Source organism: Polypterus senegalus, chromosome 8, assembly GCF_016835505.1.
Source record: "Polypterus senegalus isolate Bchr_013 chromosome 8, ASM1683550v1, whole genome shotgun sequence".
Taxonomy (NCBI): domain Eukaryota; kingdom Metazoa; phylum Chordata; class Cladistia; order Polypteriformes; family Polypteridae; genus Polypterus; species Polypterus senegalus.
The window spans coordinates 123,802,558-123,829,878 of NC_053161.1; the positions used below are offsets into that span (position 1 = coordinate 123,802,558).

Below are 27,321 nucleotides of genomic sequence, written 5' to 3' on the forward strand. Positions count from 1 at the left end.
AACACACAAAGTATCCATATAACAGTTGTGTTACACTCTGTATTAGTGAAGCTCAGTTACAGCTCATATTCAAGTTATGCTTGGAAATGTACTTTTCTCAGTAGTTATACATACAACTATATTCTCTAATTTGAAAATAATGCTGTATTTCATTTACTTTAGAAGTTAGATGTCAGAACTGGGAGTGATGTCACACTCAAGTTGACCTTTCTCAACTAAAACATTCAGAAAACCAAAAAAAAAAAAAAATTTCCAGGAAAACTTTTGCTGTGCTTGCTCTTTCAGAATACAGACAATTACTGACCAAGCTGATGACAATTTGGTATTTTGTGCATCCAAAATCATAGCAACATGTCCACATATAGAAATTGGACAATACTGTGTGTATGACTGATTTACTGAGACACAAATGGACAGAATTGCAAACAAACAGTATAATGCTACAGGTGCCGGTCATAAAATTAGAATATCATGACAAAGTTAATTTCAGCAATTCCATTCAAAAAGTGAAACTTGTATATTAGATTCATTCATTACACACAGACTGATGTATTTCAAATGTTTATTTCTGTTAAGTTTGATGATTATAACTGACAACTAATGAAAGTCCCAAATTCAGTATCTCGGAAAATTTGAATATTGTGAAAAGGTTCAATATTGAAGACACCTGGTGCCACACTCTAATCAGCTAATTAACTCAAAACACCTGCAAAAGCCTTTAAATGGTCTCTCAGTTTAGTTCTGTAGGCTACACAATCATGGGGAAAACTGCTGGCTTCACAGTTGTCCAAAAGACGACCATTGACACCTTGCACAAGGAGGGCAAGACACAAAAGGTCATTGCTAAAGAGGCTGGCTGCTCACAGAGCTCTGTGTCCAAGCACATTAATAGAGAGGCGAAGGGAAGGACAAGATGTGGTAGAAAAAAGTGTACAAGCAATAGGGATAACTGCACCCTGGAGAGGATTGTGAAACAAAACCCATTCAAAACTGTGGGGGAGATTCACAAAGAGTGGACTGCAGCTGGAGTCATTGCATCAAGAACCACCACGTGCAGACGTATGCAAGACATGGGTTTCAGCTATCGCATTCATTGTGTCAAGCCACTCTTGAACAAGAGACAGCGTCAGAAGCGTCTCACCTGGGCTAAAGACAAAAATGACTGGACAGCTGCTGAGTGGTCCAAAGTTATGTTCTCTGATGAAAGTAAATTTTGCATTCCCTCTGGAAATCAAGGTCCCAGAGTCTGGAGGAAGAGAGGAGAGGCACAGAATCCACGTTGCTTGAGGTCCAGGGTAAAGTTTCCACAGTCAGTGATGGTTTGGGGTGCCATGTCATCTGCTGGTGCTGGTCCATTGTGTTTTCTGAGGTCCAAGGTCAACGCAGCAATCTACCAGGAAGTTTTAGAGCACTTCATACTTCCTGCTGCTGACGAACTTTATGGAGATGCAGATTTCATTTTCCAACAGGACCTGGCACCTGCACAAAGTGCCAAAACTACCAGTACCTGGTTGAAGGACCATGGTATCCCTGTTCTTGATTGGCCAGCAAACTCGCCTGACCTTATGGTCTATGGGGTATTGTGAAGAGGAAGATGCAATACGCCAGACCCAACAATTCAGAAGAGCGGAAGGCCACTATCAGAGCAACATAGGCTCTCATAACACCTGAGCAGTGCCACAGACTGATCGACTCCATGCCACGCCGCATTGCTGCAGTAATCCAGGCCAAAGGAGCCCCAACTAAATATTGAGTGCTATACATGCTCATACTTTTCATGTTCAGTTGGCCAACATTTATAAAAATCCATTTTTTGCACTGGTCTTAATTGGTATTATAATTTTTCGAGATACCGAATTTGGGACTTTCATTAGTTGTCAGTTATAATCATCAAAATTAAAAGAAATAAACATTTGAAATACATCAGTCTGTGTGTAATGAATGAATCTAATATACAAGTTTCACTTTTTGAATGGAATTACTGAAATAAAGCAACTTTGTCATGATATTCTAATTTTACCGGCACCTGTATATCTTTTGTTAACTTTTGATACACCATGCTGCCATCTAGGATTCTGAGGATGTTCAAGCTGTTATTATTATATAGATAGACAGGGAGTTCAGGCAGGTAGAACGACGAAGGTTAAAAATAAATAAATTTTCTCCCCAGCGGGGAATCGAATTCGGGTCTCTTGAGGTACAGCAAGTCTGCTGCGCTCTGTGACGAAATCTTACCAGTACGCCACGGAAGCTATTGTAAAACTTTTGAACCTTTTGTGAAAGTGTTTATTTGATCTTTGGCCTTCAGGCTTCACACATTTTATAGTTTATGCCTATATTTTGTAACATTTATTACTAAAATATGAAAAAGTTTCTGTTTTAACATTGTGTTTACATAGATTACAGCAGAAACGAACACACATGAAATGCGTGTGATTACTTTAGAAACGGAACACACATGAAATGCGTGTGATTACTTTAGAAACGGAACACACATGAAATGCATGTGTTCCAAATAACAGTCTATTTCCACTCAAACTCCCATTCACTCCCAGATCAATCATGGGCACGAGCTGGGAGAAGTTCGTGCACGTTCTAAGTCGGAAGGGGGATGGAATAGCCGGCTGCTTGCAGTTTGTTTTTATCGGCACATTTACAGGACAAAGGAGGCTGGCGGAGAGGTGTGAACGGTTTTAAGAAGCGATTTAAGGTGGGACAGATCTATGAGTTTTTTCGTAGACTCTGGTAATTCTAGTGTTAAGGGACCTATTTGGCCACACTTCTGTGTGTGGTGGAAGTGCAGCCAGAAGAAGCTTGTTGGGCACCTGGCATCCTTCCAGGTGCCCTATAAAAAGGGGCCAGAAGACAATGGCCAGAGTCGGAAGGAAGAGGACAAAGCCTGAGAGGGACTGGAGGTGGAAGGACTGGCAGCAAAACGGACTGTGTGATGTTTTACTGCGTCTTCTGGAAAATGTAAATAAAACCGTGTGCTATGTGGCAATTGGTGTCCTGCCTGTTTGTATCGGGGATAGGGTGGCTGTACACGCCCTTGTGCTTCACAATATTTATATTGTGCCCTGGCCAACACCCTCCCTGCATAAGCAAATGCTGTGCTAAGAACCAACATCAGATGGTAAATCAGATAAGGCAACTGAATCTTTTGCACAGGGCCATCTATTTACTATTTACAGATTCTTACCTAAATATGGAATTACTAGCCATATTTAGTGCAGCAAGAGTCATGATTCAAGTTTTTAAATAAAATAAATGCTTGTATTAATAAAGTATATTAAATAAAAAATCATCTTTTGCGTTTTTTCAATATTGTGCAAAATGATGCTGCCAAAGCCAGACAAGACCAAAAACATTAAACATAAATATGCATCAAGATGATAAAAATGGTAAAACAAGCAATTTAACTGATGCTTGGAGAGAAAAAAAAAAATCTGATACAGTAGAACCTCGGTTCACAAACGTCTCGGTACACGTACAACTCGGTTTACGACCAAAATGTTCGCCAAACTTTTGCCTCGGTTCACGACCACACACTCGGTATACGAACAAGCCAGTTTCCCTTTCGGTTTCTACAAATTCAGTGTCTCCCGGTGCTTCCTGTGCAGCGAGCGAGCGACACGAACACACACACAAACACCCGAGAGACACACACACACACAGTAGTTATATTGTTAGATTTAACCACAGTATCTGAGACCACTGTAAATCATGATGACACTGCATTTGGCCAATGAGGGCACTAATAAATGAATGAAAGTGTGCACTCTAACTGGGATCTTGCAGGGCTTTAAGTAAAAGTTGTGGGGACCTTTTCACCCTCGTACAGGTAAGGAAGTCAGCAGTGAGAAAAAATAAGATGCAATAAAACCTCCAGCTGAAATGTTTTTTATATTTTTCTGTTTTATATTTTTCACCAAGCACCTTAGTTTATTTGGAGGCACCAGAAAACAGTGAAGTACAGAAATGTTCAGAGAATCTGTGGAAATTGGACTAAAAAACAACAAGTCCACACACAGCTGTAATGTACATATAATATACTATTACATGCACCCTGTAGCTGCACTGGCACTCACTGCATAACCTCATTTGCATGTCTAGCTCATGCTGGGTAGGTTAAATTACAAGTTCTCTAGTACAGTGCATCCGGAAAGTATTCACAGCGCATCACTTTTTCCACATTTTGTTATGTTATAGCCTTATTCCAAATTGGATTAAATTCATTTTTTCCCTCAGAATTCTACACACAACACCCCATAATGACAACGTGAAAAAAGTTTACTTGAGGTTTTTGCAAATTTATTAAAAAAAAAATCGAGAAAGCACATGTACATAAGTATTCACAGCCTTTGCCATGAAACTCAAAATTGAGCTCAGGTACATCCTGTTTCCCCTGATCATCCTTGAGATGTTTCTGCAGCTTAATTGGAGTCCACCTGTGGTAAATTCAGTTGATTGGACATGATTTGGAAATGCACACACCTGTCTATATAAGGTCCCACAGTTGACAGTTCATGTCAGAGGACAAACCAAGCATGAAGTCAAAGGAATTGTCTGTAGACCTCTGAGTCAGGATTGTCTCGAGGCACAAATCTGGGGAGGGTTACAGAAAAATTTCTGCTGCTTTGAAGGTCCTAATGAGCACAGAGGCCTCCATCATCCATAAATGGAAGAAGTTCGAAACCACTAGGACTCTTCCTAGAGCTGGCCGGCCATTTAAACTGAGCAATCGGGGGAGAAGGGCCTTAGTCAGGAAGGTGACCAAGAACCCAATGGTCACTCTGTCAGAGCGCCAGAGGTCCTCTGTGGAGAGAGGAGAACCTTCCAGAAGGATAAGCATCTCTGCAGCAATCCATCAATTAGGCCTATATGGTAGAGTGGCCAGACGGAAGCCACTCCTTAGTAAAAGGCACATGACAGCCCACCTGGAGTTTGACAAAAGGCTCATGAAGGACTCTCAGACCATGAGAAACAAAATTCTCTGGTCTGATGAGACAAAGATTGAACTCTTTAGTGTGAATGCCAGGCATCACGTTTGGAGGAAACCAGGCACCGCTCATCACCAGGCCAATACCATCTCTACAGTGAAGCATGGTGGTGGTAGCATCATGCTGTGGGGATGTTTTTCAGCGAAAGGAACTGGGAGACTAGTCAGGATAAAGGTAAAGATGACTGAAGCAATGCACAGAGACATCCTGGATGAAAACCTGCTCCAGTACGCTCTTGACCTCAGACTGGGGCGACGGTTCATCTTTCAGCAGGACAACGACCCTAAGCACACAGCCAAGATATCAAAGGAGTGGCTTCAGGACAACTCTGTGAATGTCCTTGAGTGACCCAGCCAGAGCCCAGACTTGAATCTGATTGAACATCTCTGGAGAGATTTTAAAATGGCTGTGCACCGACGCTTCCTATCCAACCTGATGGAGCTTGAGAAGTGCTGCAAACAGGAATGGGCGAAACTGGCCAAGGTTAGGGGTGCCAAGCTTGTGGCATCATATTCAAAAAGACTTGAGGCGGTAATTGCTGCCAAAGGTGCATCGACAAAGTATTGAGCAAAGGCTGTGAATACTTATGTACATGTGATTTTTCAGTTTTATTACTTTTAATTTGCAAAAACCTCAAATACACTTTTTTCACATTGTCATTATGGGGTGTTGTGTGTAGAATTCTGAGGAAAAAAATAATGTAATTAATTTTGGAATAATGCTGTAACATAACAAAATGTGGAAAAAGTGATGCGTTGTGAACACTTTCCGGATGCACTGTATATAGATATATAGCAGGCAAGTATTTGACTAATCTGAGGAAAAGGTCAAAAAGCTGTTTGTCAGGTGCGCTCATGCAGCAGATAGCCATATAGTGGACAAGGTAAGTGCAGTGATGGCTTACTGCTACTTTTTCATCATCTGCAAGATCCCAAACAAACTATGGAGAATCATGGTTGTGACCCTCTAAATATTAATGCAGCAGTAAAGGTTTTGTTCCACACTCACCACAGGCACCTGAAAGCCCTGAAGCTAGCAAGTATCTGTTTCACCCCTGTGCCCACTTAGGGCAGAGTATGGGATCGCCAATGATAAATTTCCCACAGAAACACCGATGTTGCACCTGAGCAACTGTTTTGAAGCTCTCAACTGACTTATCATCAGACTGTCATAGAGAACAAAAAAACCAATTCTAAATTTAAGGACTCTATCTCACTTAATTATATGTCCATCTTATGTACAGTAATTATGCATTTTTTTATTTTTGAATACTATTTATTCATTATTATCTAATTTTCATTTTTTTCTTTACGTAACTACCTCTTTGACATCTTGTAAAGTACTTTGCACTACATCCTTTGTATGAATATGTGCTAAAGAAATAAATGTTGCTGTTGCAACGGATTATTTTACCTGTTTTAAATCCCTGTACCATGAGCCATCTCATTCTTCATATATTGTAAATATTTCATCTGCCTACTGACAGGGCCGATATTCCTGTTTAAAGTATGGATTACAGGACAATAACTTTACAGATATCACTTCTATTTCTTATTTGTATCCAGATGGTCATGTGTGTTTAGTTTTTTTTTCTTTTCTTTTTTTAAATAAGAAGTTCAATGTACACTAGAAAGACTTGTAAATTGTTCATCTGAGTTAGTGGCAGGTAGAAAGAAAACTTGAATAACCATTACAGTCACAAACAGTTGACAACAGAACAGTAAAAACCATGGACAACTAATAGAACAAACTTTCACCTCCCCCTCCTGCCTATAGATTCTTTTAAACATTGCTGCTTACGTTTTTTTTGCCCTACCAAACCAAAGAGAAAAGATAAACATATATAAAATGGTTTAAATAAACAGAAGTCAAAATATGGTTTGTACACGATCTACTTTTTTTCTTATTTTATGTTACTGAATGTTGCGAAAGATCAATCAATGCTCTATCATAATTTAGCTAATCTGGGTTGTCAAACTTGGATCTACTACTTCAAATGGTCTTCTCAGGAAACATCCCACCTGTCCCAAAACAAAGGTTTAAGTCCTCAACTTGCAACATCAATAGGGGATAGAACACAAATTTATTTTCAACATGACATTCAGAATCAAAGCTACAATAAGGAAATTAAACAATAAACAACAAATGTTATTTGTAAATGATGTGCACATTCAAAATACTGCGGTGGGCTGGCACCCTACCCAGGGATTTGTTCCTGCCTTGCACACTGTGTTGGCTGGGATTGGCTCCAGCAGACCCCCGTGACCCTGGGTTAGGATATAGCGGGTTGGATGATGACTGACTAACTGACATTCAAAATATTATGCATTTTTTTTCGTTCACAGTGAAAGAGCCAAAAAAAAGAGTGCAAAGACAAATATAAATAACAAAAATTATAGTCTCCAAATGATTGCTTTGGAGAGAAGCAGGGCAGAGCTGAAAAAAAGAGAGCTTAAGCATTAGGCAGTAGGTAGTAGTTAAAAGAAACATTTTTAAATATGCCGATGTTTTACCTGCGCTGATAACTTGGGGTTTTATTTGGAGAAGTGTTTCCTTCATTATTCTTAAGGTCTTCATCCCATCGTCTTCGAGTGTATGACCCACTCCGCACCAAACTAGCAGCAGAATCTCTAAAAGTCATACAAAAAAGAAATGCACAGCGTTTTAGATAATTAAGTTGTCAATTTTCAGTTAAAATTAGTTAAAACTGCAAGCAACTTTTAAAATGATATTAAGTCACGTAAAGTTAAATCCTAGCAGTCCATAAACAATGTCCAATGGTGTGTAAATATGATGCTTACTATGTCCAATTTTTTTTTTTAACGACATTAGAATGGTGTTTGTGTTCAGAATTCTCTTTAAGCTAGTAACAACCACATTTTATTATCTAAAATGTAAACTAAGTACTGTATATCAATGCTTCTATACCTTTAAGCCAGTAAATTTGTACAAAACTACTTCATTATTTTAGAATCACTACTACAAATAACCAGAATATACAGAGAGATCTGCAGCTGAGCATTTATTGGTATAGACTGCGGCTATCTACAGGATTCTACAGGCAAGGGGTAAGAACATGTCCACACCACTATAGGTAATGCTACATTTCAAATAAATTACTTCCTGAATTCCAGAGCTTTGAAACTATACCTTGTGATTTGTATTATGGGAAGTGTAACTATCAGGTATTCCTGTTGTGAAACCTTTAACCATTTGGAGATGTGAAGGTAAACAAACAGTTGCTACAGCTGATCATGCTCATAAAGAGAGAATGTGTCGTGGCTATGTGTAGAAATACATTGATATTCATGCATTTAATTGTAGGTTTGTCTCTTCTCATATTCTCACACACAATATTTATTTCCAAACAAACTAGGCTACCCCATCCTCAGTAACAGATTCTAGTTCCACCTAGACAATCCCCAGGCATGTTCAAGGCAGTGAAGAATTCTAATCACTTCTGTGTTTCCTGTGCCTGGCAGATCCCTTGAGGAAGACATAAATGAAGGAATACTTTGGGCAAAATTAAATAAATAAAGGCTCAAATAAAAGTACTGTGATATATGAGCAAAAATAAATGTGTCACAAAATGTTTTAGTTGCTTATTTATTTATTGTTGTCCTCTATATTCCATCAAATGCATCATGAAATTGGGCTTGAAATAAAAACATCACTTTCACTTGTCAATGTTAAGAGGGCGGGCTCTTGCACATACTGTGTTTTGATTGGTGAATTGTCTTCTGTAGATTGTTCATGCCTAATTCAATATGTCTGTGCAGGAGATAAGCTATTTCATTAAGTTCTAACATTTAGAAAAATGCATTCTACTGCCAATGAAATGGATTTTGCCAAAGTTATGTGCTTTAGAGAGAAAAAAATGGAAGATTTATCTGAAGAAATTAAAATGTCGGATGACCTTTTATATTATGATATCAATTAAACTATTTTTTAACAACTGGCACAACTGACTAGGCTACAAGCCAGTTCAGATGATTAAGTTAACTCTAAGGGGAAGATCACAAGGTGAATGAGCAAGTGTGATATACAGTGAGCTGCACCTGTATCAGTTTAGATACTTTGACAAAGATAGCTCATAGCAGTGAAAACTAACATGTTGTCACTGATCAGAGAATCACCACAAAGATCTGCACTCTGGCATACTTTTAAACCTTATAAAAGAAAGTGCTCTACTGACTCAGCTGGAATGTCAAAGGATGGGCGTCCTGGGCAGGTAACTTCGTCACCTGAACTGCATGTATCCTAGTCCATTGCACCAGTTCACCAAAAACGGTTCAAGGAAGGACAACCAGTGACAGGGTTGTGGGAACCCAAGGATCATTGATGCATGAGGGGAGAAAGGGCTAGCCTGTCAGCTACAATCCCACAGAAGGGCTACTGTAAGAGAGAAAGATGTCAGAACACACAGCGCATTGCAGCTTGTTGCGTATGGGGCTGCATAGCCAAAGACCAGTCATCGAGCTCTTGCTGACCCCTGTTCACCACCGAAAGAGCTTACAATGGGCATGTGAGCATCAACACTGGACCATGGAGCAATGGAAGGTGGTGGCCTGGTCTGATAAATCAAATTTTCTTTCAGGTCAGGTGGACAGCTGGGCGTGTCATTTACATGGGGAGAAGATGGCAGCAGCATGCCCCAGGAGAAGGTATGCCACTGGAAGCAGTGTGAAAGTCAGTGTTCTGCTGGGATACCTTGGCTCCTGGCAAAGATGTAGGAGTTACTTTAACATATACCAGCTACACAATATTTGGTAGGTGATTTTAATGTTGTGGCTGATTGGTTAACACTGTACTTAATTTTGTCTAGTCTGGTAGTTATTAGGTAGAAAAACAGAAAAGATGTTTCCTCAGACTAATTTCAGGTCATTGGCAGTATATGATATACAGTATCGGTTCAGCTTGATTGATGAATGAATAAATACACCATGTTTAACAGTTTAAATAAAAATGCCATTTTAATAAATCCATTTCCAAACACATTCAGTAACAAATAAAATTGCTCTGTATGAATAGATAATGATTCCTTAAGCAAAGAGAGCAGATTTCAGCTGAGGAATTAATCATCACTTAGTTGTGGGTTTTTGTGCCATCATTACACCTTTTCCAACTTAGCAAGGCACCATGACATTATCATTACTATGTAGATGTTAAAGCATATGTCTAACATACTGAACATAGTGGTGGTTCCATTTAGGTTAAACTATTATTGTTTTATGATTTAAAGTAAAGTAATATTGTTTCATTGTCCTTTCATTTTATTAACAAGTACAAAATGTTTTTCTGTAAAGTAAGAAAAGCATTAAGCATTTTGACGATACTTCCATTAACTCAGCATTTCTCAGCCTTTAAGTATTTGCGACCCGAGTTTTCATAACAGTTTTAATCGTGCCCCCCTAACGTTTTTTTGAAAGGAGCCCACTAATACCAATTTGTTCTTTTTTAATTAATGATATATCATAAATGCATATTTTATTATACCTACTTAACTTGTATCAACATTTATCTAACTCTATTTATTTTTCTAGTATCAGAATGTAGTTCAAGTTAATTTGCTTTGGCTTCAATAGATGTATTTTTCATATTTTTGATTCTTTGATTTCACATCTTCGTGCACCCTTTTTGTTACTTCGCACCCCCCTATGTGGGCCCGCCCCACAGTTTGAGAACCACTGCATTAACTGACATTTTCAATGCATGTTACATCTTGTATGCAAAACTGAGGGCCACCTTAATTAGGTTAGTTGAGTATTGTTTAAACTAGCACTGGGGGCAGGGAGCTTAGGACAGCCCAGAATTACAAAATGGACAATACTAATATATAACACAACTCTGAAAAAAGCCTACAGATAATAAGCCAAAAAAAAGTCACTAACAGTAATAATTCGTTGCCTTAATGGTAGAAGTATCAACAATAAAATGAATGAACTGAGGTTGCATATAGCTGTACGTAATTATGATGATATAGATATAATGGAAAAACTTAGTAGACTCCAACAAATGGGGACGTATATATAGTTTTGTGCAGTAACACAAGTCGTCTTACAAAAATGACATAGTTGTGCTAGAGAAAGTTCACACAAGACCAACCAGACTATCTTCAGCATGAACACTATGAGGAAAGATTGAAGGAGATGAAACTTTTCAAATGAAGTAAATGGGAGACCAAGTAGTGATGTTATGTAAGTGACTGAAATTATGAAGGGAATGAGCACAGTTGATACTTGGTGTTACTTACAAGGTTTTAATTACAAAGAACCACAGGCACATAGAATAAGTAACTAAGTAGCATTTTATTGAACAGTACTTTGGGGCCCTTCAAAACTGGAACCTTCTACTTATCACTATCATTTTGCCTTTTTGCCACACAGATACTGCATACTGCCATATACATCAGTGTCACCATCAGTGTCAACATCTGATGACTAATTTCACATTGTAAACCACCAAGTTTAATTCAATCATTAGCTCAGTTCCAGACTGTTCAAAATTTAAAAGTTTATAGCCTATGTTTAACATGCCAGTTTTTTGGTCGAAAGAACCACCCCTCTCTTCAATATTGAGGAGTTTACCTTGGAGTGGCAGAAACGCAGAGAAATATCAACTACATGGCAGCAGAACACTGTCACAAGCATTATTTGAGAGTAAAGATGTAAAGCAGATCACTAAAGGTCACTCTGGGTCTAACTTGTGGTTAACTGTAATTACATTACAAGCCCGAGTTACTGTTGGGATTAACACCAAGGATGTTAATATGTATTAATTTTACTCCCAGGTGAAGCAATGGTGTGTTAAAGACAGAAATGAAAAAGTCAGCACTGCTTCCTGTCTACTTAAACAGCCAAAAACAATTAGTCCTTTTATTCTCTCCTTAGTTAACCAGGAGAGGTAGAACTGTTGTGAGTGAGCAATTTTCCCCTTGGCCAAAGAATAAAAACTTAACTTGGGTAACTCTTGTTTGTTTAGATCACACTCCTTCAAGCTTTATTCTCATCAAGGGCACTCACCCAGACAGCAGATACAGGATCCCAAGACCCTCCAATGAACCAAAAGAGGCATGAGTTTATCAAAATAATAAATGAATGGAAAAAAGGTGTTAAACGGGCATGAAAGCATGAACAACTGCTGAAATAATAATCAATGAAAATTCGACCATACAGACTTAAGGTGGGAAGACAATTAATGCATGATTCCTATGTCTGAATGGGTTATTTCCCTGAGCACTTTGGTTTTCCAACCACATTTCAAAAACATGCTTGTTAAGTTGAGAGGAAAACATGTGTGAGTGCATGTTTGTGCTTGACTCTGCTCTGAACAAATGCCCCATCCTGGGACAGGGTCAAACCTTAAATTTGTGGGTCAGAGAATGTTCTATTATAGCTCCATCAGACCTTAAGCTAAACATGGAACTCAACCACTCCAAAATGCTATAGGTCATTAGACAGGATGTTTTACATCAAAGAACATACATAATAATTTACTTTAAAAAGAAGAAAAGGTTTGCAAAGTCAAAAATGCTGAGTCAAGCAAAATGCCACCTTTCATTGGCAAACTAAAAAGAATACAATATGCATGCTTTTAGGTCAGCTCAGGCCCAGCTTGCATATTGTAATCTTTTTAGTTAGCCAATGAAAGGTGGTATTTTGCTTGACTTCTCATTACATCCATGATGGCTAACACTGCACAAAACCCCAGTACTACAAAGCCAACAATGAAAGGGATAACATTTCATTTTACAGTGCTTACTCACATACATAAACACTCTTCCTACACTGTTAAATTTTCAGCATTTCATATAAGAAAAAAAAAAAATCATGCTTAACTAGCATTTTAAGTTTTATGATTACAATAATAAAATACACCAGGTTACAAGGAAATAGCTCTGAATAACAACAGGAACTCAATGATTGTAATGGTTCAATTTCTGTTTTTCAGATAGTATAAAGAAGAACTTTTAATATATTATTACAAAATGTTACCTGTTTTCTTTTTCATCAATGTCAGATGTGCTAGCAAGCCTCCTTGATGGTATTGTGGGTGTCACATACGCAAGCCTAGTTCCTCTGTTATCTCTTTCCTGAATTGGGGAAACAAGTTACCACACAAAGTTGAAAAAATATACAAATATCCATACACCAAAAAAAACCACACAAAAATAATATTACCTTCATTTAATCAAGAATAACGAATACATCTATAAACTCACTTAAGTTTTTTTTTCAACTGACAACACAATATAATTAAAGTCATTAATGAAGGTAGGCGTTACTGAATAGAAAATAAAAAATAAAATAAAATAAAAAAAAAAGCTGTGTCACAATGATACTCAGAAGCAATCACCCTAAAAATATAAACTGTGTTGGCAATATCCAAAGTGACTTCAATGGTCGGTGTTATCAGAAGATGAAACCATACCACTTTATTTTCTTTAAAAAATATCTATTAACTGATTTTTATTTGGTTTGACAAAAGGACAAAACATGCAGTATGCATCAGTAAAAAGTGTATCTTAATTGATTTCATATAACAGATGCTCAAAAGCTATACGGTTACTTTTCTTTCCTTAGTAAGGAATTATGTTCTCTTTCATGTCCCAAACTGTTTTCTATTTGCATCAATACCTATATTTTTTACTATTCACCAAGACACTAAGGAGCTATGAAAACTACGTAACAATGTAATCACCACAGAAGTGGTACTGGTAAAGTCTTAAAGCAAATGTGCCAACAATAAGAAAAACTGAACTGTCAAAGAACAACGTTCAGATAAACAATCCAAATTAATTACCCCTGTAAAGATAATCGATAAAGAGACACTTTTCATATTAAGGATTACTGTATAACCTAAGTCTAAGGTAGGAAGACCGCCAAAATTATTTTTAATGGATAATCTTGTATATTAAGATTAACTGGGTACCATACAATCTGTGCTCTGTATTTTATATTACAACATAATGTACACACAGCAACAAAAGTTCTTCTGCATTATAATACAGTTAGGTCCATAAATATTTGGACAGAGACAACATTTTTCTAACTTTGGCTCTGTACATTACCATAACGAATTTTAAATGAAACAACTCAGATGCAGTTGAAGTGCAGACTTTCAGCTTTAATTCAGTGGGTTGAACAAAAAGATTACATAAAAATGTGAGGAAACTAAAGCATTTTTTAACACAATCCCTTTATTTCAGAGGCTCAAAAGTAATTGGACGAATTAAATAACTGGAAATAAAATGTTAATTTCTAATACTGACAGCATTTAAGTCTTGAACTCATGGACATCACCAGATGCTGGGTTTCCTCCTTTTTAATGCTCTGCTAGGCATTTACTGCAGCAGCTTTCAGTTGCTGTTTGTTTGTGGGCCTTTCTGTCCGAAGTTTACTCTTCAACAAGTTAAATGCATGCTCAATTGGGTTAAGATCAGGTGACTGATTTGGCCATTCAAGAATTTTCCACTTCTTTGCTTTACTAAACTCCTAGGTTGCTTTGGCTGTATGTTTTGGGTCATTGTCCATCTGTATCATGAAACGCCGACCAATCAATTTGACTGCATTTAGCTGGATTTGAGCAGACAGAACACCTCAGAATTCATTCGGCTGCTTCTGTCCTGTGTCACATCATCAATAAACACTAGTGTCCCACTGCCACTGGCAGCCATGCATGCCCAAGTCATTACACTGCCTCCACCGTGTTTTACAGATGATGTGGTATGCTTTGGAAAATGAGCTGTTCCATGCCTTCTCCATACTTTTTTCTTGCCATCATTCTGGTAGAGGTTGATCTTGGTTTCAACTGTCCAAAGAATGTTTCTCCAGAACTGTGCTGGCTTTTTTAGATGTTCTTTAGCAAAGTCCAATCTAGCCTTTCTATTCTTGAGGCTTATGAGTGGCTTGCACTTTGCAGTGCACCCTCTGTATTTACTTTCATGCAGTCTTCTCCTTATGGTAGACTTGGATATCGATACGCCTACCAACTGGAAAGTGGTGTTCACTTGATTGGCTGTTGTGAAGGGGTTTCTCTTCACCATGGAAATGATTTTGCGATCATCCACCACTGTCGTCTTCCGTGGACGTCCAGGTCTTTTTGCGTTGCTGAGTTCACCAGTGCTTGCTTTCTTTCTCAGGATGTTCCAAACTGTAGATTTTGCCACTCGTAATATTGAAGCAATTTCTCAGATGGGTTTTTTTCTGTTTTCGCAGCTTAAGGATGGCTTGTTTCAACTGCATGGAGAGCTCCTTTGACCACATGTCTGTTCACAGCAAAATCTTCCACATGCAAGCACCACACCTCAAATCAACCCCAGGCCTTTTATCTGCTTAACTGATAATGACATAACGATGGACTTTCCCACACCTGCCCATGAAATAGCCTTTGAGTCAATTGACCAATTTCTTTTGAGCCCCTGAAATGAAGGGATTGTGTTAAAAAAATGCTTTAGTTGCCTCACATTTTTACGCAATCGTTTTGTTCACCCCACTGAATTAAAGCTGAAAGTTTGCACTTCAATTGCATCTGAGTTGTTTCATTTAAAATTCACTGTGGTAATGTACAGAACCAAAATTAGAAAAAAGTTGTCTCTGTCCAAATATTTATGGACCTAACTGTATGCAGTTCTGTAAAAGTATTCTCAAGAGTTTTATCAGGTGTCCAGCTACCTGCAGCTGAAACTGTTACTAGTTTCCATACATTCTAAGACATTTACAATCGCAGAACTCTCTGAAATCCAAAACATTTTATTAACTGTCTCACATAAAAACATTTTACAAATGAAGAAACTTTCCATTACATATTATTACAATAATATAATTACAATCTCAACAGACGACATACCCTTTCTTTATCTCGGTTATCCAGAGTGGTTGACAACCTAGGACTGGATGCAGAACGCATAACCCCAGTGTTGTCTTTTTCCTTTTGAGGTTCCTTGGCAGAAGTGATCTCTGCCAGAGCTCCATAGCTGCCAGTTTTACGAAGACCTGACCTCCAGGAAGCAGGGGACTCATCTCGCCGTTCCTCTTCTTTGGGGGAGACTTTTCCAGCAGGTGGAGAAAACTGTAATCAACATACATATAAAAAAAAAGTATATTACTAAAAACAAAAAACAAAAAAAACTCAAAAAAAGCTACAACAGAATAAAAAAAAAACAAACAATATGACAATAGTCCAAAAAACACCCAAACAAGCATTTTTCAAATGACGTAAAGTTCAACCTAACTAAATACACAAACTAAAGTTCTATCATAAAAGTTCTTTCTACAACTATTAAACAAAAAGGGTATGGTTTTAATAATTTATACAAGAACATAATCCATAAGTTATAAGAATGCAATCATCAAATTCATTTCATTATCTGATTTACACTGGATTGAAGAAAACTGATCCATTAGTCAAAGGAGATTTTATATATACACACATACATACATACATACATATACACACATATATATATACACATGTTGCATGCATCAAATTCAAAATGAGTGAAGATTTGCAAAACAAAGTTTTAGTTTGAACATTCGATATCTTGTGTTTGTAGTGTATTCAATTGAATATAGGTTGAAAGGAATTTGCAAAGCATTTTATTCTGTTTCTATTTAGGTTTTACATAACGTCCAACTTCATTGGAATTGGGGTTGTATACATATATATATATATATATACATACATACGTATATATATATATATATATATATATATATATATATATATATATATATATATATATATATATATATATATATATATATATATACACACACATATATACACACACACATATATATATATATATATATATATACACACACATATATACACACACATATACACATACACACATACACATATACACATATACATATATATACACATATATATATATATATACATATATATATATATACACATATATATATATATATATATACACATATATATACATATACACATATATATACATATATACATATACATATATATACATATACACATATATATATATATATATATACACATATATATACATATATACATATACATATATACATATATACATATACATATATACATATATATATATATATATATATATATATATATATATATATATATATATATATATATATATATATATATATATATATATATATATATATATATATATATATATATATATATATATACACACACACATATATATATATATCACACACACACACACACACATTATACACACACACACATACTTATTCCAAAATGGATTAAATTCATTTTTTCCCGCAGAATTCTACACACAACACCCTATAATGACAACGTGAAAAAATTTACTTGAGGTTTTTCCAAATTTATTAAAAATAAAAAAACTGAGAAATCACATGTTCATAAGTATTCACAGTCTTTGCTCAATACTTTGTCGCTGCACCTTTGGCAGCAACTACAGCCTCAAGTCTTTTTGAATATGATGCCACAAGCTTCATGGGAAGTGTCTGTGAACAGCCCTTTTAAGATCTCTCCAGAGATGTTCAATCGGATTCAAGTCTGGGCTCTGGCTGGGCCACTCAAGGACATTCACAGAGTTGTCCTGAAGCCACTCCTTTGATATCTTGGCTGTGTGCTTAGGGTCATGCTGAAAGATGAACCATCGTCCCAGTCTGAGGTCAAGAGTACTCTGGAGCAGGTTTTCATCCAGGATGTCTCTGTGCATTGCTACAGTCATCTTTACCTTTATCCTGACTAGTCTCCCAGTTCCTGCCATTGAAAAACATCCCCACAGCATGATGCTGCCACCACCATGCTTCACTGTAGGGATGGTATTGGCCTGGTGATGAGCAGTGCCTGGTTTCCTCCAAACGTGACGCCTGGCATTCACACCAAAGAGTTCAATCTTTGTCTCATCAGACCAGAGAATTTTGTTTCTCATGGTCTGAGAGTCCTTCTGGTGCCTTTTGGCAAACTCCAGGCGGGCTGCCATGTGCCTTTTACTAAGGAGAGGCTTCTGTCTGGCCACTCTACCATACAGGCCTGATTGGTGGATTGTTGCAGAGATGCTTGTCCTTATGGAAGGTTCTCCTCTCTCCACAGAGGACCTCTGGAGCTCTAACAGAGTGACCATCGGGTTCTCGGTCACCTCCCTGACTAAGACCCTTCTCCCCCGATCGCTCAGTTTAGGTGGCCGACCAGCTCTAGGAAGAGTCCCGGTGGTTTCGAACTTCTTCCACTTACGGATGATGGAGGCCACTGTGCTCATTGGGACCTTCCAAGCAGCAGAAATTTTTCTGTAACCTTTCCCAGATTTGTGTCTCGAGACAATACTGTCTCTGAGGTCTACAGACAAATCCTTTGACTTCATGCTTGGTTTGTCCTCTGACATGAACTGTCAACTGTGGGACCTTATAAAGACAGGTGTGTGCCTTTCCAAATCATGTCCAATCAACTGAATTTACCACAGGTGGACTACAATTGAGCTGCAGAAACATCTCAAGGATGATCAGGGGAAACAGGATGTACCTGAGCTCAATTTTGAGTTTCATGGTAAAGGCTGTGAACTCTTATGTACATGTGCTTTCTCAATTTTTTTATTTTTAATAAATTTGCAAAAATCTCAAGTAAACTTTTTCACATTGTCATTATGGGGTGTTGTGTGTAGAATTCTGAGGAAAAAAATGAATTTAATCCATTTTGGAATAAGGCTGTAACATAACAAAATGTGGAGAAAGTGATGCGCTGTGAATACTTTCCGGATGCACTGTATATATTCATACATATATATTATACTGTATATGCACCGTATTTACCCGTGTACCACGCGCACATTTTTTCCCCGAAAATCAGCATTAGCAAATCAGGCGCGCTTCATACACGTGAAAACAACTTCTGCTTGGGCTCGCTCACTTTCACTTATGTGCTTGTGCACTTGCGCACTCACTCTCTCTCTCGCTGTCTGTCTAAACACTTCCTATACAATCACAACGCGCATCGTACACGGGGAAAAACTTTTTTCGCAATTTTCTTTGTAAAAATTAGGGTGTGCGCCTTACACAAGTGACTAATATATATATATATATATATATATATATATATATATATATATATATATATATATACACACAGTATATATATATATATAATGTAAACCTTTAATTTTTTGCTTCATATTAATGTCTGACAAAACAAGACCAGTAAACTGGGTTCAGAAAACAGATCAATACTTACAGAAAACATTAAGTTTATAATATAAAAGCAATGTATAACATTGCACACTTATCATACTCCATGATCAAAAGATACCACTGTGTAGAAGTTATTTCATTTCTGAAAAAGCAAACACATGCCTGCATTTGCTATGTATTTCTGAATAACACATATATAGTGTGGGATGCATAAAGGCTTTGGAGAAGGCAGAAATGAGTCAGTTGCTGCCATTAAATGATTCCAAATCCACAGCAGAATAGGAGAGTGGGTTGCAGAACACACACATTAGGACTGGGTACAGTGAGAAGAGTGAAAAGGAAGGACCTTGAGCTAACATTCCACCACTCTATATACATGCTCTGTGCATTTACAGCTAACATAGCAATTAAACCTGTAATGACAAATAATTTCTTCTATAAGCAAACCCCTTGTTTTGTTAATTTTCTTTAAATATCTTCTTAATGTCAAAAACTGTCAAAAGTCTTATTTTGGAATATGTGTTCTGTTTATCTCAATCTTACAACTAATCAACATAAAAGTTCATAATCATATAGATAAACATTACGAACTGAAACAACTCCAGGTTCTATCCAGAAAGGACAATATTTAAGTTTTGTGGTAGCTGGGGATATGATGGGTGTTGAGATGGGTGCAAGGAACAGTAGATGCACTTATACCAGAAGAAATATTCAACAGAAAATACTGAATCAGACAAGATGCATTTTCACTGTAATCAGATCCATATCTATATTGAATAAGCATAAATGTCTACAAAAGTATTTTGGTATGAACACTACAACTGCAGTCACTACTGTGTCGGATTTGCTACTAGTGTCAGTAAAGATTTAGCTTCTTTTATTTTCCGAAGACTTCACTTCTGCATCAAGAAATGCTCTTTTATATTTCAAAAGCTGATGATGCCTTCATATTTATCTGCAGAAGAGCAAGACGTATTAGAAGCTCTATAGATCTTTGGGATTTCTACAAAAAACTTTTGAAAAAGTTTATAAACAATAACTTTAAAACAGAAATAGGAAACAAAACCTAGTACTAATATTGGACACAAAACTCAAATAACCAATTTTACATCATATTTCTGTGAATATATGCTTTAATATTACTTTAATGCCATTGGTATTTTCATTCCTCCTTCTTTCATACACAAAAACACTCAATAGTCAGCTTTCCAAGCAACTTTTATTGATTAGGTGATTAAATTTTAATTTAGGCCAATTCATACAAACAGTACATCCAACCTCTGGATTAACCACTGAAGGACTTAGTAGGATTTCCTCTTTTGCATATATCTGCAACAGTAAATAATTTTTTCAGTCAACACCAATTACAAATGGTGCCAGGTAAGATGTCTGGGCATCTGAAAGATGCAAAAAAGTATCTCAGAACCAATATCACAGCGCAGCCTGTTTATGCCTAAAAGAAAATGGGTTAAAAGAATTGTTTCTGCTATATTATTACAACTAGGAGTCTAACACTCCAATAAAAAAATAACAATATTTTGAAATGTAGGTTAAATATTCTGTGTGCCTCATTTATATTAGTACCGTATGTTTTTACTTTATTTTTTTATTAGCATTATTCTTAACTTTTTGCCCTTGGTTTCTCTGTAAAGCATGAAGTGCTCATAACTAAGGTGGTGTTCCGTATAAAATGAATATGAAGACTACATTGTTCATAAAAATGGAATACTTGAAAATACAGCTCTCGAAAAAAATGTGCATCACTGCAAGTTCAAGCTGATGCAATTAAAAAGAACATGGAGCTGAAAGTGTTAAATACTGCTTTGGACTGCTCAGTCTCACTAAATACACGTACTGTATTACTCAATCGTTTTCTCGGCTATGCTGTTTTTCTGCTCACTGAGGCCAGAAGATATACTGTTTCCTGCCCATATGTCATTACCGAAACTAAGACATGAGGCCCTTTTAGTCTTCACTTCACTTAGATAAAAGCAATTGAATGTTTATTTATGTAGCAACTTTCAAAAAAATATAAAGTAATTTTAAGCATTAATCGGGACACTACTAAGAAGCGCACGCTAACTATTTAAAAGTATGAATAGGTTGATCCTGGCAGTGATGAGCAAAAACAGAAATCTGAAAATCCTTTGCTGTTTCACGTTTCTTGCTAAAGTATAGGTTACTGCATTTTTACTTTACTGCAAGTTTCACAACACTACATACCAGAAAATTTACAACAGCTTTATTGATGTCTACAACCACTACTCTCTTTGCAGGTAAACAATTATTTCAATTAAGAAATGGAACTATGAAATTGAAAGTGCATGGCTGTGTCCAGTAGTTACTAGCCTAAACAACTTGTTCCTTGACTTGGACCTGAAGACATTCCTTTGTTTAAATACACATTCAATTTCCAAACAAATGTAAACAATTAAATTTACAAAAAACAAACACTTAATGGAACAATTTCCTCATACACCTTTATAGAGTGCCCAAGTTTAAAGAACCCTTGGCCAATTTTCTCATTTTATTCAATAACATATGCCATTTGAACGTGTTGCATTCGTTAGCTTCTATCCATTGAGGTTATCACATAACTTTCAAAATTGCCTTTACTTTTGATTAACCCTCCCAAAACAAATCACAAAAACATTTGAATATTAATTTGTGTATATACAATCACGGTCAAAGAAATGGAATGCAAAAAACTGGCAATATTCAAAAATATTAAAGCATACATGCTCAGAAATACAGGGCAATAAAAAGTGAATTTGCATTTTTGCCCCCATTCATCATTTGATCACAAATCCTTATGTGAGTATAGCATGAAAAAATAAATCTGACAAAATAAGGCCCAATACCTATGCATTATTCCGTATGAAACTGACTTTACCTTTAGTGTGTTATTATTTACTATGTTTGCCAACAATGGAAAAAAATTAGATAATTTCGAAAGACTATCTAAAAAGACACCTCTTCGAAAATAATTGTTTTGGAAAAGTAATGGAACATGCTTCAGTTTGGGAGTAAAGAAAGTATACACTCGGAGAATGCAAAAATTCCAAAATTAAAGTTCATGCAGACATAAAATAAGCAAAATCGGTAGTCTTTATGTAAAATGCAGCACAGCAAAAATTGATATCCTGAAGAATATGTCTCTATTAAAAACCTTTAACATTATTAAAGCTGCATTTAATAATTACATTTCAGATAGTATTAGTTTATAATGTTAACAAGCTAGTATTCAGCGAGTCTAATAATATTGACAACTAAAGGGAAAAAGTGAAACTGCTAAGAGTTGATCAAACACGAGTGTAAGGCACAAACAAAGGAAGCTGTCACTGAAATCCTTTTGATCATGCAGACTTGTGGAAAAATCAAATCATGCAGCCTTTTGAGTTTAGCTTTCAGTATTTTGTTAAAAGTAAAAACATAACTCCTGAGAACAACCAAAGCCTCACCATTGCCTTTTCACCCTTACTGGGCACAAGAGAAATGCCAGTTTTGCGCAAGCCTTGACGCCATGAAGCAGGATCAAATGGCTCCGATACAAGCATGATGGGAGTAATAAAATCAGACTGAAGCCAAAATTGGCACAAGTGAGATTAAGGGAAATTCAAAAGAAAGGCAATATTGTATACAGACAAGAAAAGTTGTGAGAAAATACATTAACAAATCACAATCAAACAGAGAAGAAATAAATTGCTTATCTCAAAATCTGACAAGATGTGAAAATTAGTACAACTTGATAAAATGTTAATATATTAAACGACAAATAAATGTTAAGACCATACATAAACATGTAATTTTTGAGGATTTATATAAACACAAGTGCACAGCACTTTAAATATGCATACATGTGAATTCATCAGTTTCACACAAACACAAAGCATGAAATAAACACACACTAACAAAATATTAATGACAAGAATTTCAGAAAGAAACAACTGTTTTCATGGCAGTTATTTCCTGATATAGTAAGGATTAGCTAATCACCTTTCCTAAATCACCTCATGCTCAATCTATGAAACCTTAGACAAACTTTGCAACAATATGTTTAATTTTTTTGGCTAAGAAGTGCTGAGCTCTGATCTCCTCCAATCTGTAAATAGTTATAACTTATTTCACAAGATATTAAATCTCTTAAATAAATCTAATCAAAACAGATAAAACAGTTTTATTACAGTAATATCGACAGTGAGTTAAATGACAAATAAGTGATCAAGTTAAATGATAAAGACTGATTAGTTCTTGAGTGCTCAGTCAGCTACTAGTGACTTGCTCTCTCTGCAGATCTTCGAAACACTGTAGGATTTTTATTTTTCTACAAAAACTACAAAATTGGCATTGCATCACAATTGTATTGCTTTAAAAACAGCAATGAATGTAATTCTGAACAGTCATTCTTCGACTAAGACACTGGCTGTTTGCTCATACAAGTAAAAGAAGAGCTGCTCAAACAATTACAATAAACTATTTGTATATTACGAGCAAAAACATTACAATGCACCTGCATTTTGACTATCCTTTTTAAGTAAATGGTGAAAAGGTGGCTTTTACCTTAAAGTCAACTCATGGCATCTATTTCTTGTGTTAAATACGTAAAGGAAGATAGTACTAGTGTGTTGTACTGTGCTAGGCATCAAGAATTTAGTGAGAAGTCAAGCAAAATGACACTGCTGCTGGATTATGTGAATTTCCCCTTGGGATTAATAAAGTTTCTACCTACCTTTTACTGGAAAAATGACATATTGTAATCTTTTAAGTTAGCCAATAAAAGGTTTCACTTTGCTTGACTTCTCACTAAAGATAGGTAAAATTATCTACAATTACATGTGCATATGTGTTTTTTAATTTTACATGAGTAATGTTGAAATAGTCTACTAGTACAGTTGGCTTAAAAATAAATATAGCCTTATTAACGGGATCTGCTTTTCAATTAACATTAATCATATCTGCTACCATCTATTATATTAATGAGAGCTACAATCTTGTGTCAAGGGTACTTTTTGCAAACGCGATTAAAAGAATTTAATTTCAGAATTGGCTATTACTGACCGATGTAGTGCCCACATTCTTAACATGTCATTCCATGTCAAATTAGCCAATGGTCCATGTACTTCAAATTTATTTAAAAAAAAAAAAAAAATCTGGAAAAATTACCATGTGTACCCATGTACCCATGAGACAACCTGTAAAAAATTTTTTGATGTAAAATCAATTTCCAAAGATATACTAAGTATGCCGAGGAAAGGGGAGGGGTTGTCTATTTTATCTGGCCTCATTTAATGGTATTTAATGATAAATCAAGCAGCTGTTGTTCATTTGTTGTGCTTAATCTGCCTTTGGTGATTTATTATTTTACATTAATCCTATACCCAAGTTAGTGATGAAGAACATGGTAATTATCATTACTGACAAATGGGGAATTTAACCCATATTTTGAAAGGAAAATAAAAATGAAAGATTTGCATAAAAAAGTAAGACTTGTATGAGAAAGAAGGGACCATGTAGGATACAGGAAAAATAATTTTAAAAATGTCTGGACATTTCCACAGTGCATAAAGCCGGTCTGAAAATTAGACCTAAAATGTTTTTTTCACATTTAAGAGGTCTGCTGGTCAACCTCTGATGCAGTTTCTGCCTTGTATAGGTATCTAAACATGGAAATAATTTCAGCAGGCTGAATCAGTTAGTTAGCATGCTTTCTGAAAACCAAAACTTGAAAAAAAGCCAAAGATGCAAAATATTTGTTTTTCATTTTTGAAGGTCTGCTCTTACCAAGTGGTATCACCTGGACCAAACATTTAAATTTTGTTATGTACTATACCTATAAAGGTACCAGTATGCAAAAGTGGTGCCTGCTTGGTTTAATTCTTGATATATGGTCTTGTGAAAATAAAACCATGTCAAATTTGACGCCCTTACCCCCCACAAAATTGGCTGTATCTTGGAAAGTATTGATCTTACATCAAAATAGTTTTACAGGTTGTCGTCTCCTGGATAACACGGGTACACCTGAGACCAAAGTGCGAGGGATTTATGGAAAATCTGTGTATTTGACAGGGAATGACCCTAACACAATTCTCTCAAGTGCTTTTACACCAGCAGTGATGGAGAAAGCACTTAAAGTTACACAGCTTCTGGTGAGAGTAAAAAAAGTTAGTCACATATTTTAAACATACTGGACAACGAGGCAAGTTTATGGGTCACCCAAACAGGGAATAATGGGTATAAATGCTGAATTCACTGTTGCAGCAATTTGACAGTTGGCTACTTTTCTTCTCTGAAACCGTTCAAAGACACAATGACTGATTTAGAATCAGAAATTACTGAAAGAACTTGTCACCAAACCTTTCAGCACCAACTCTTAACCACATGCTCTACAAAGTAGCAACACTTCTCAGCCCAAAGTTTTTGGTTATATATCTTTTAAGAGAATTGCAAAGGCACAGGAACAAGAAGTAGTGTGTAATCATTTGTAATAATCACAATTGAATGCAACTGCACTAAATCAAAGAGTGCAGTTAAGTTCAATGATCAGCTGGTAGTAATGCTCTCTTTCTTCACAAAGCTTGTGAGCAGACGAGAAGCCAGTACGTTCACAATGCTTTGCTTTGTTACTGTGTGATTGCATTGATAAGCAAAACGTACTATGAGAATGTGACGAGTGCTTAGGCTACTAGTAAAATGCCCACTAGAAAAGTGCAAGTCTTAATCTTAAACTTATATGTGCAACTTGTACATAGACAACACATACCTTCCACATTTTTGTAGAATGAATAACAATTAACATAGATTGTAGTTTACAGTAATCCCCTGCCTATCGTGGAAGTTACGTTCCAGACCCACCTGCGATAGGTGAAAATCTGCGATACAGAAAAACCACATTTTTTGTTATAGTTTAAGCCTTAAATTACCCATCCCACACGCTTTAAACACATGTAAACTTATTAAAACACACTTTGTAAACACATATGATATGTGGATGTCGGGCTAAGGATAGGAGTATCTCTCTATTATAAAAAACATTTTAACTTCACACAAGACGAGGCAGTGAGACAGGATAAGAGCTGCTATACTGGCTTTTAAATGATTAACACACAGAGCAACAAGCTGAAAAACGAGCAGCACAGAGCCAGCACTTCTCCTTAGCATGCACTGAGCTCCCCCCTTTCCAACACAAAGTAGCATTAGCATAGCACGCCTCGTTGAGCGAAGCAATCATGACCAGATCCCAGCACTTCTCCTTAGGTGCATTCAGCCATTACACAACCCAAACAGAACAGGCATGCATCTTGGCAGAACAGCACAAAGCCAGTAGCTGATCTGTCCACTTCTGCTTAGCCTATGTTCAGCTGCCCCCCTTCACAAAGAGAGCTGCTGTATAGGCTTTTAAGTGATGGAAGCAAAGTGCGACAAGCACAACACACAGCTGGCCAGCATCAGCAGCAAGACACCAGCTGAACCGATCGCATGTCTTTAGCGAGCATTCAGACCCTCCCTTCACAGCGCAAGCACCATTATAAGTGCCGCGAGAAAGATATTTAACCATGCCCAGTGCAGGAAATAAAGGACAAATATTGTTTTTACAAAAGTTTTTAAGTAAGAATGAAAATAATGCATATGTAACAATTCCAATGAAAATAATCCCTTTAAATTGTTCATACAGTAAACCAAATGATGGGGTGGGCAAGAGAAGCGAGCAGGGGGCAGAACCCCCTATTAATAGTCACTTAATTAATTTTCACTTAAGAAACATAGCTAAAGTTAGACCTCTTATATCACTGAAAGATGCGGAGAAATTAATTCACGCTTTTGTTTTCAGTAGACTAGATTACTGTAACGCACTCCTCTCAGGACTACCCAAAAAAGACAAATCATTTGCAACGAGTGCAGAATGCAGCTGCTAGAATCCTAACTGGGAAAAGAAAATCCAAACACATTTCTCCAGTTTTGATGTCACTACACTGGTTGCCTGTGTCATTCAGGATTGACTTTAAAATTCTGCTTATGGTTTATAAAGCCTTAAATAATCTCGCTCCATCTTATATATCTGAATGCCTGATGCGTTATATTCCAAATCGTAACCTTAGATCTTCAAATGAGTGTCTCCTTATAATTCCAAAAGCTAA

The 27,321-nt window shown here is 36.5% G+C and overlaps 1 protein-coding gene across 7 annotated transcripts in view; it reads right to left on the minus strand.

The window, feature by feature from the left end:
• The window catches only part of ppp1r12a (protein phosphatase 1, regulatory subunit 12A), a 309,313-nt gene that overhangs the window by 95,906 nt on the left and 186,086 nt on the right, over positions 1–27,321 (minus strand). For all 7 annotated transcript variants that reach the window (XM_039761743.1, XM_039761744.1, XM_039761740.1 and 4 more), the window contains exons 10-12: positions 15,849–16,070; positions 12,995–13,092; positions 7,514–7,630 (exon numbers count right to left, since the gene is read on the minus strand). In XM_039761743.1, coding sequence (XP_039617677.1) covers positions 7,514–7,630; positions 12,995–13,092; positions 15,849–16,070 — 437 coding nt within the window. The remainder of the gene's footprint in view (positions 1–7,513; positions 7,631–12,994; positions 13,093–15,848; positions 16,071–27,321) is intronic.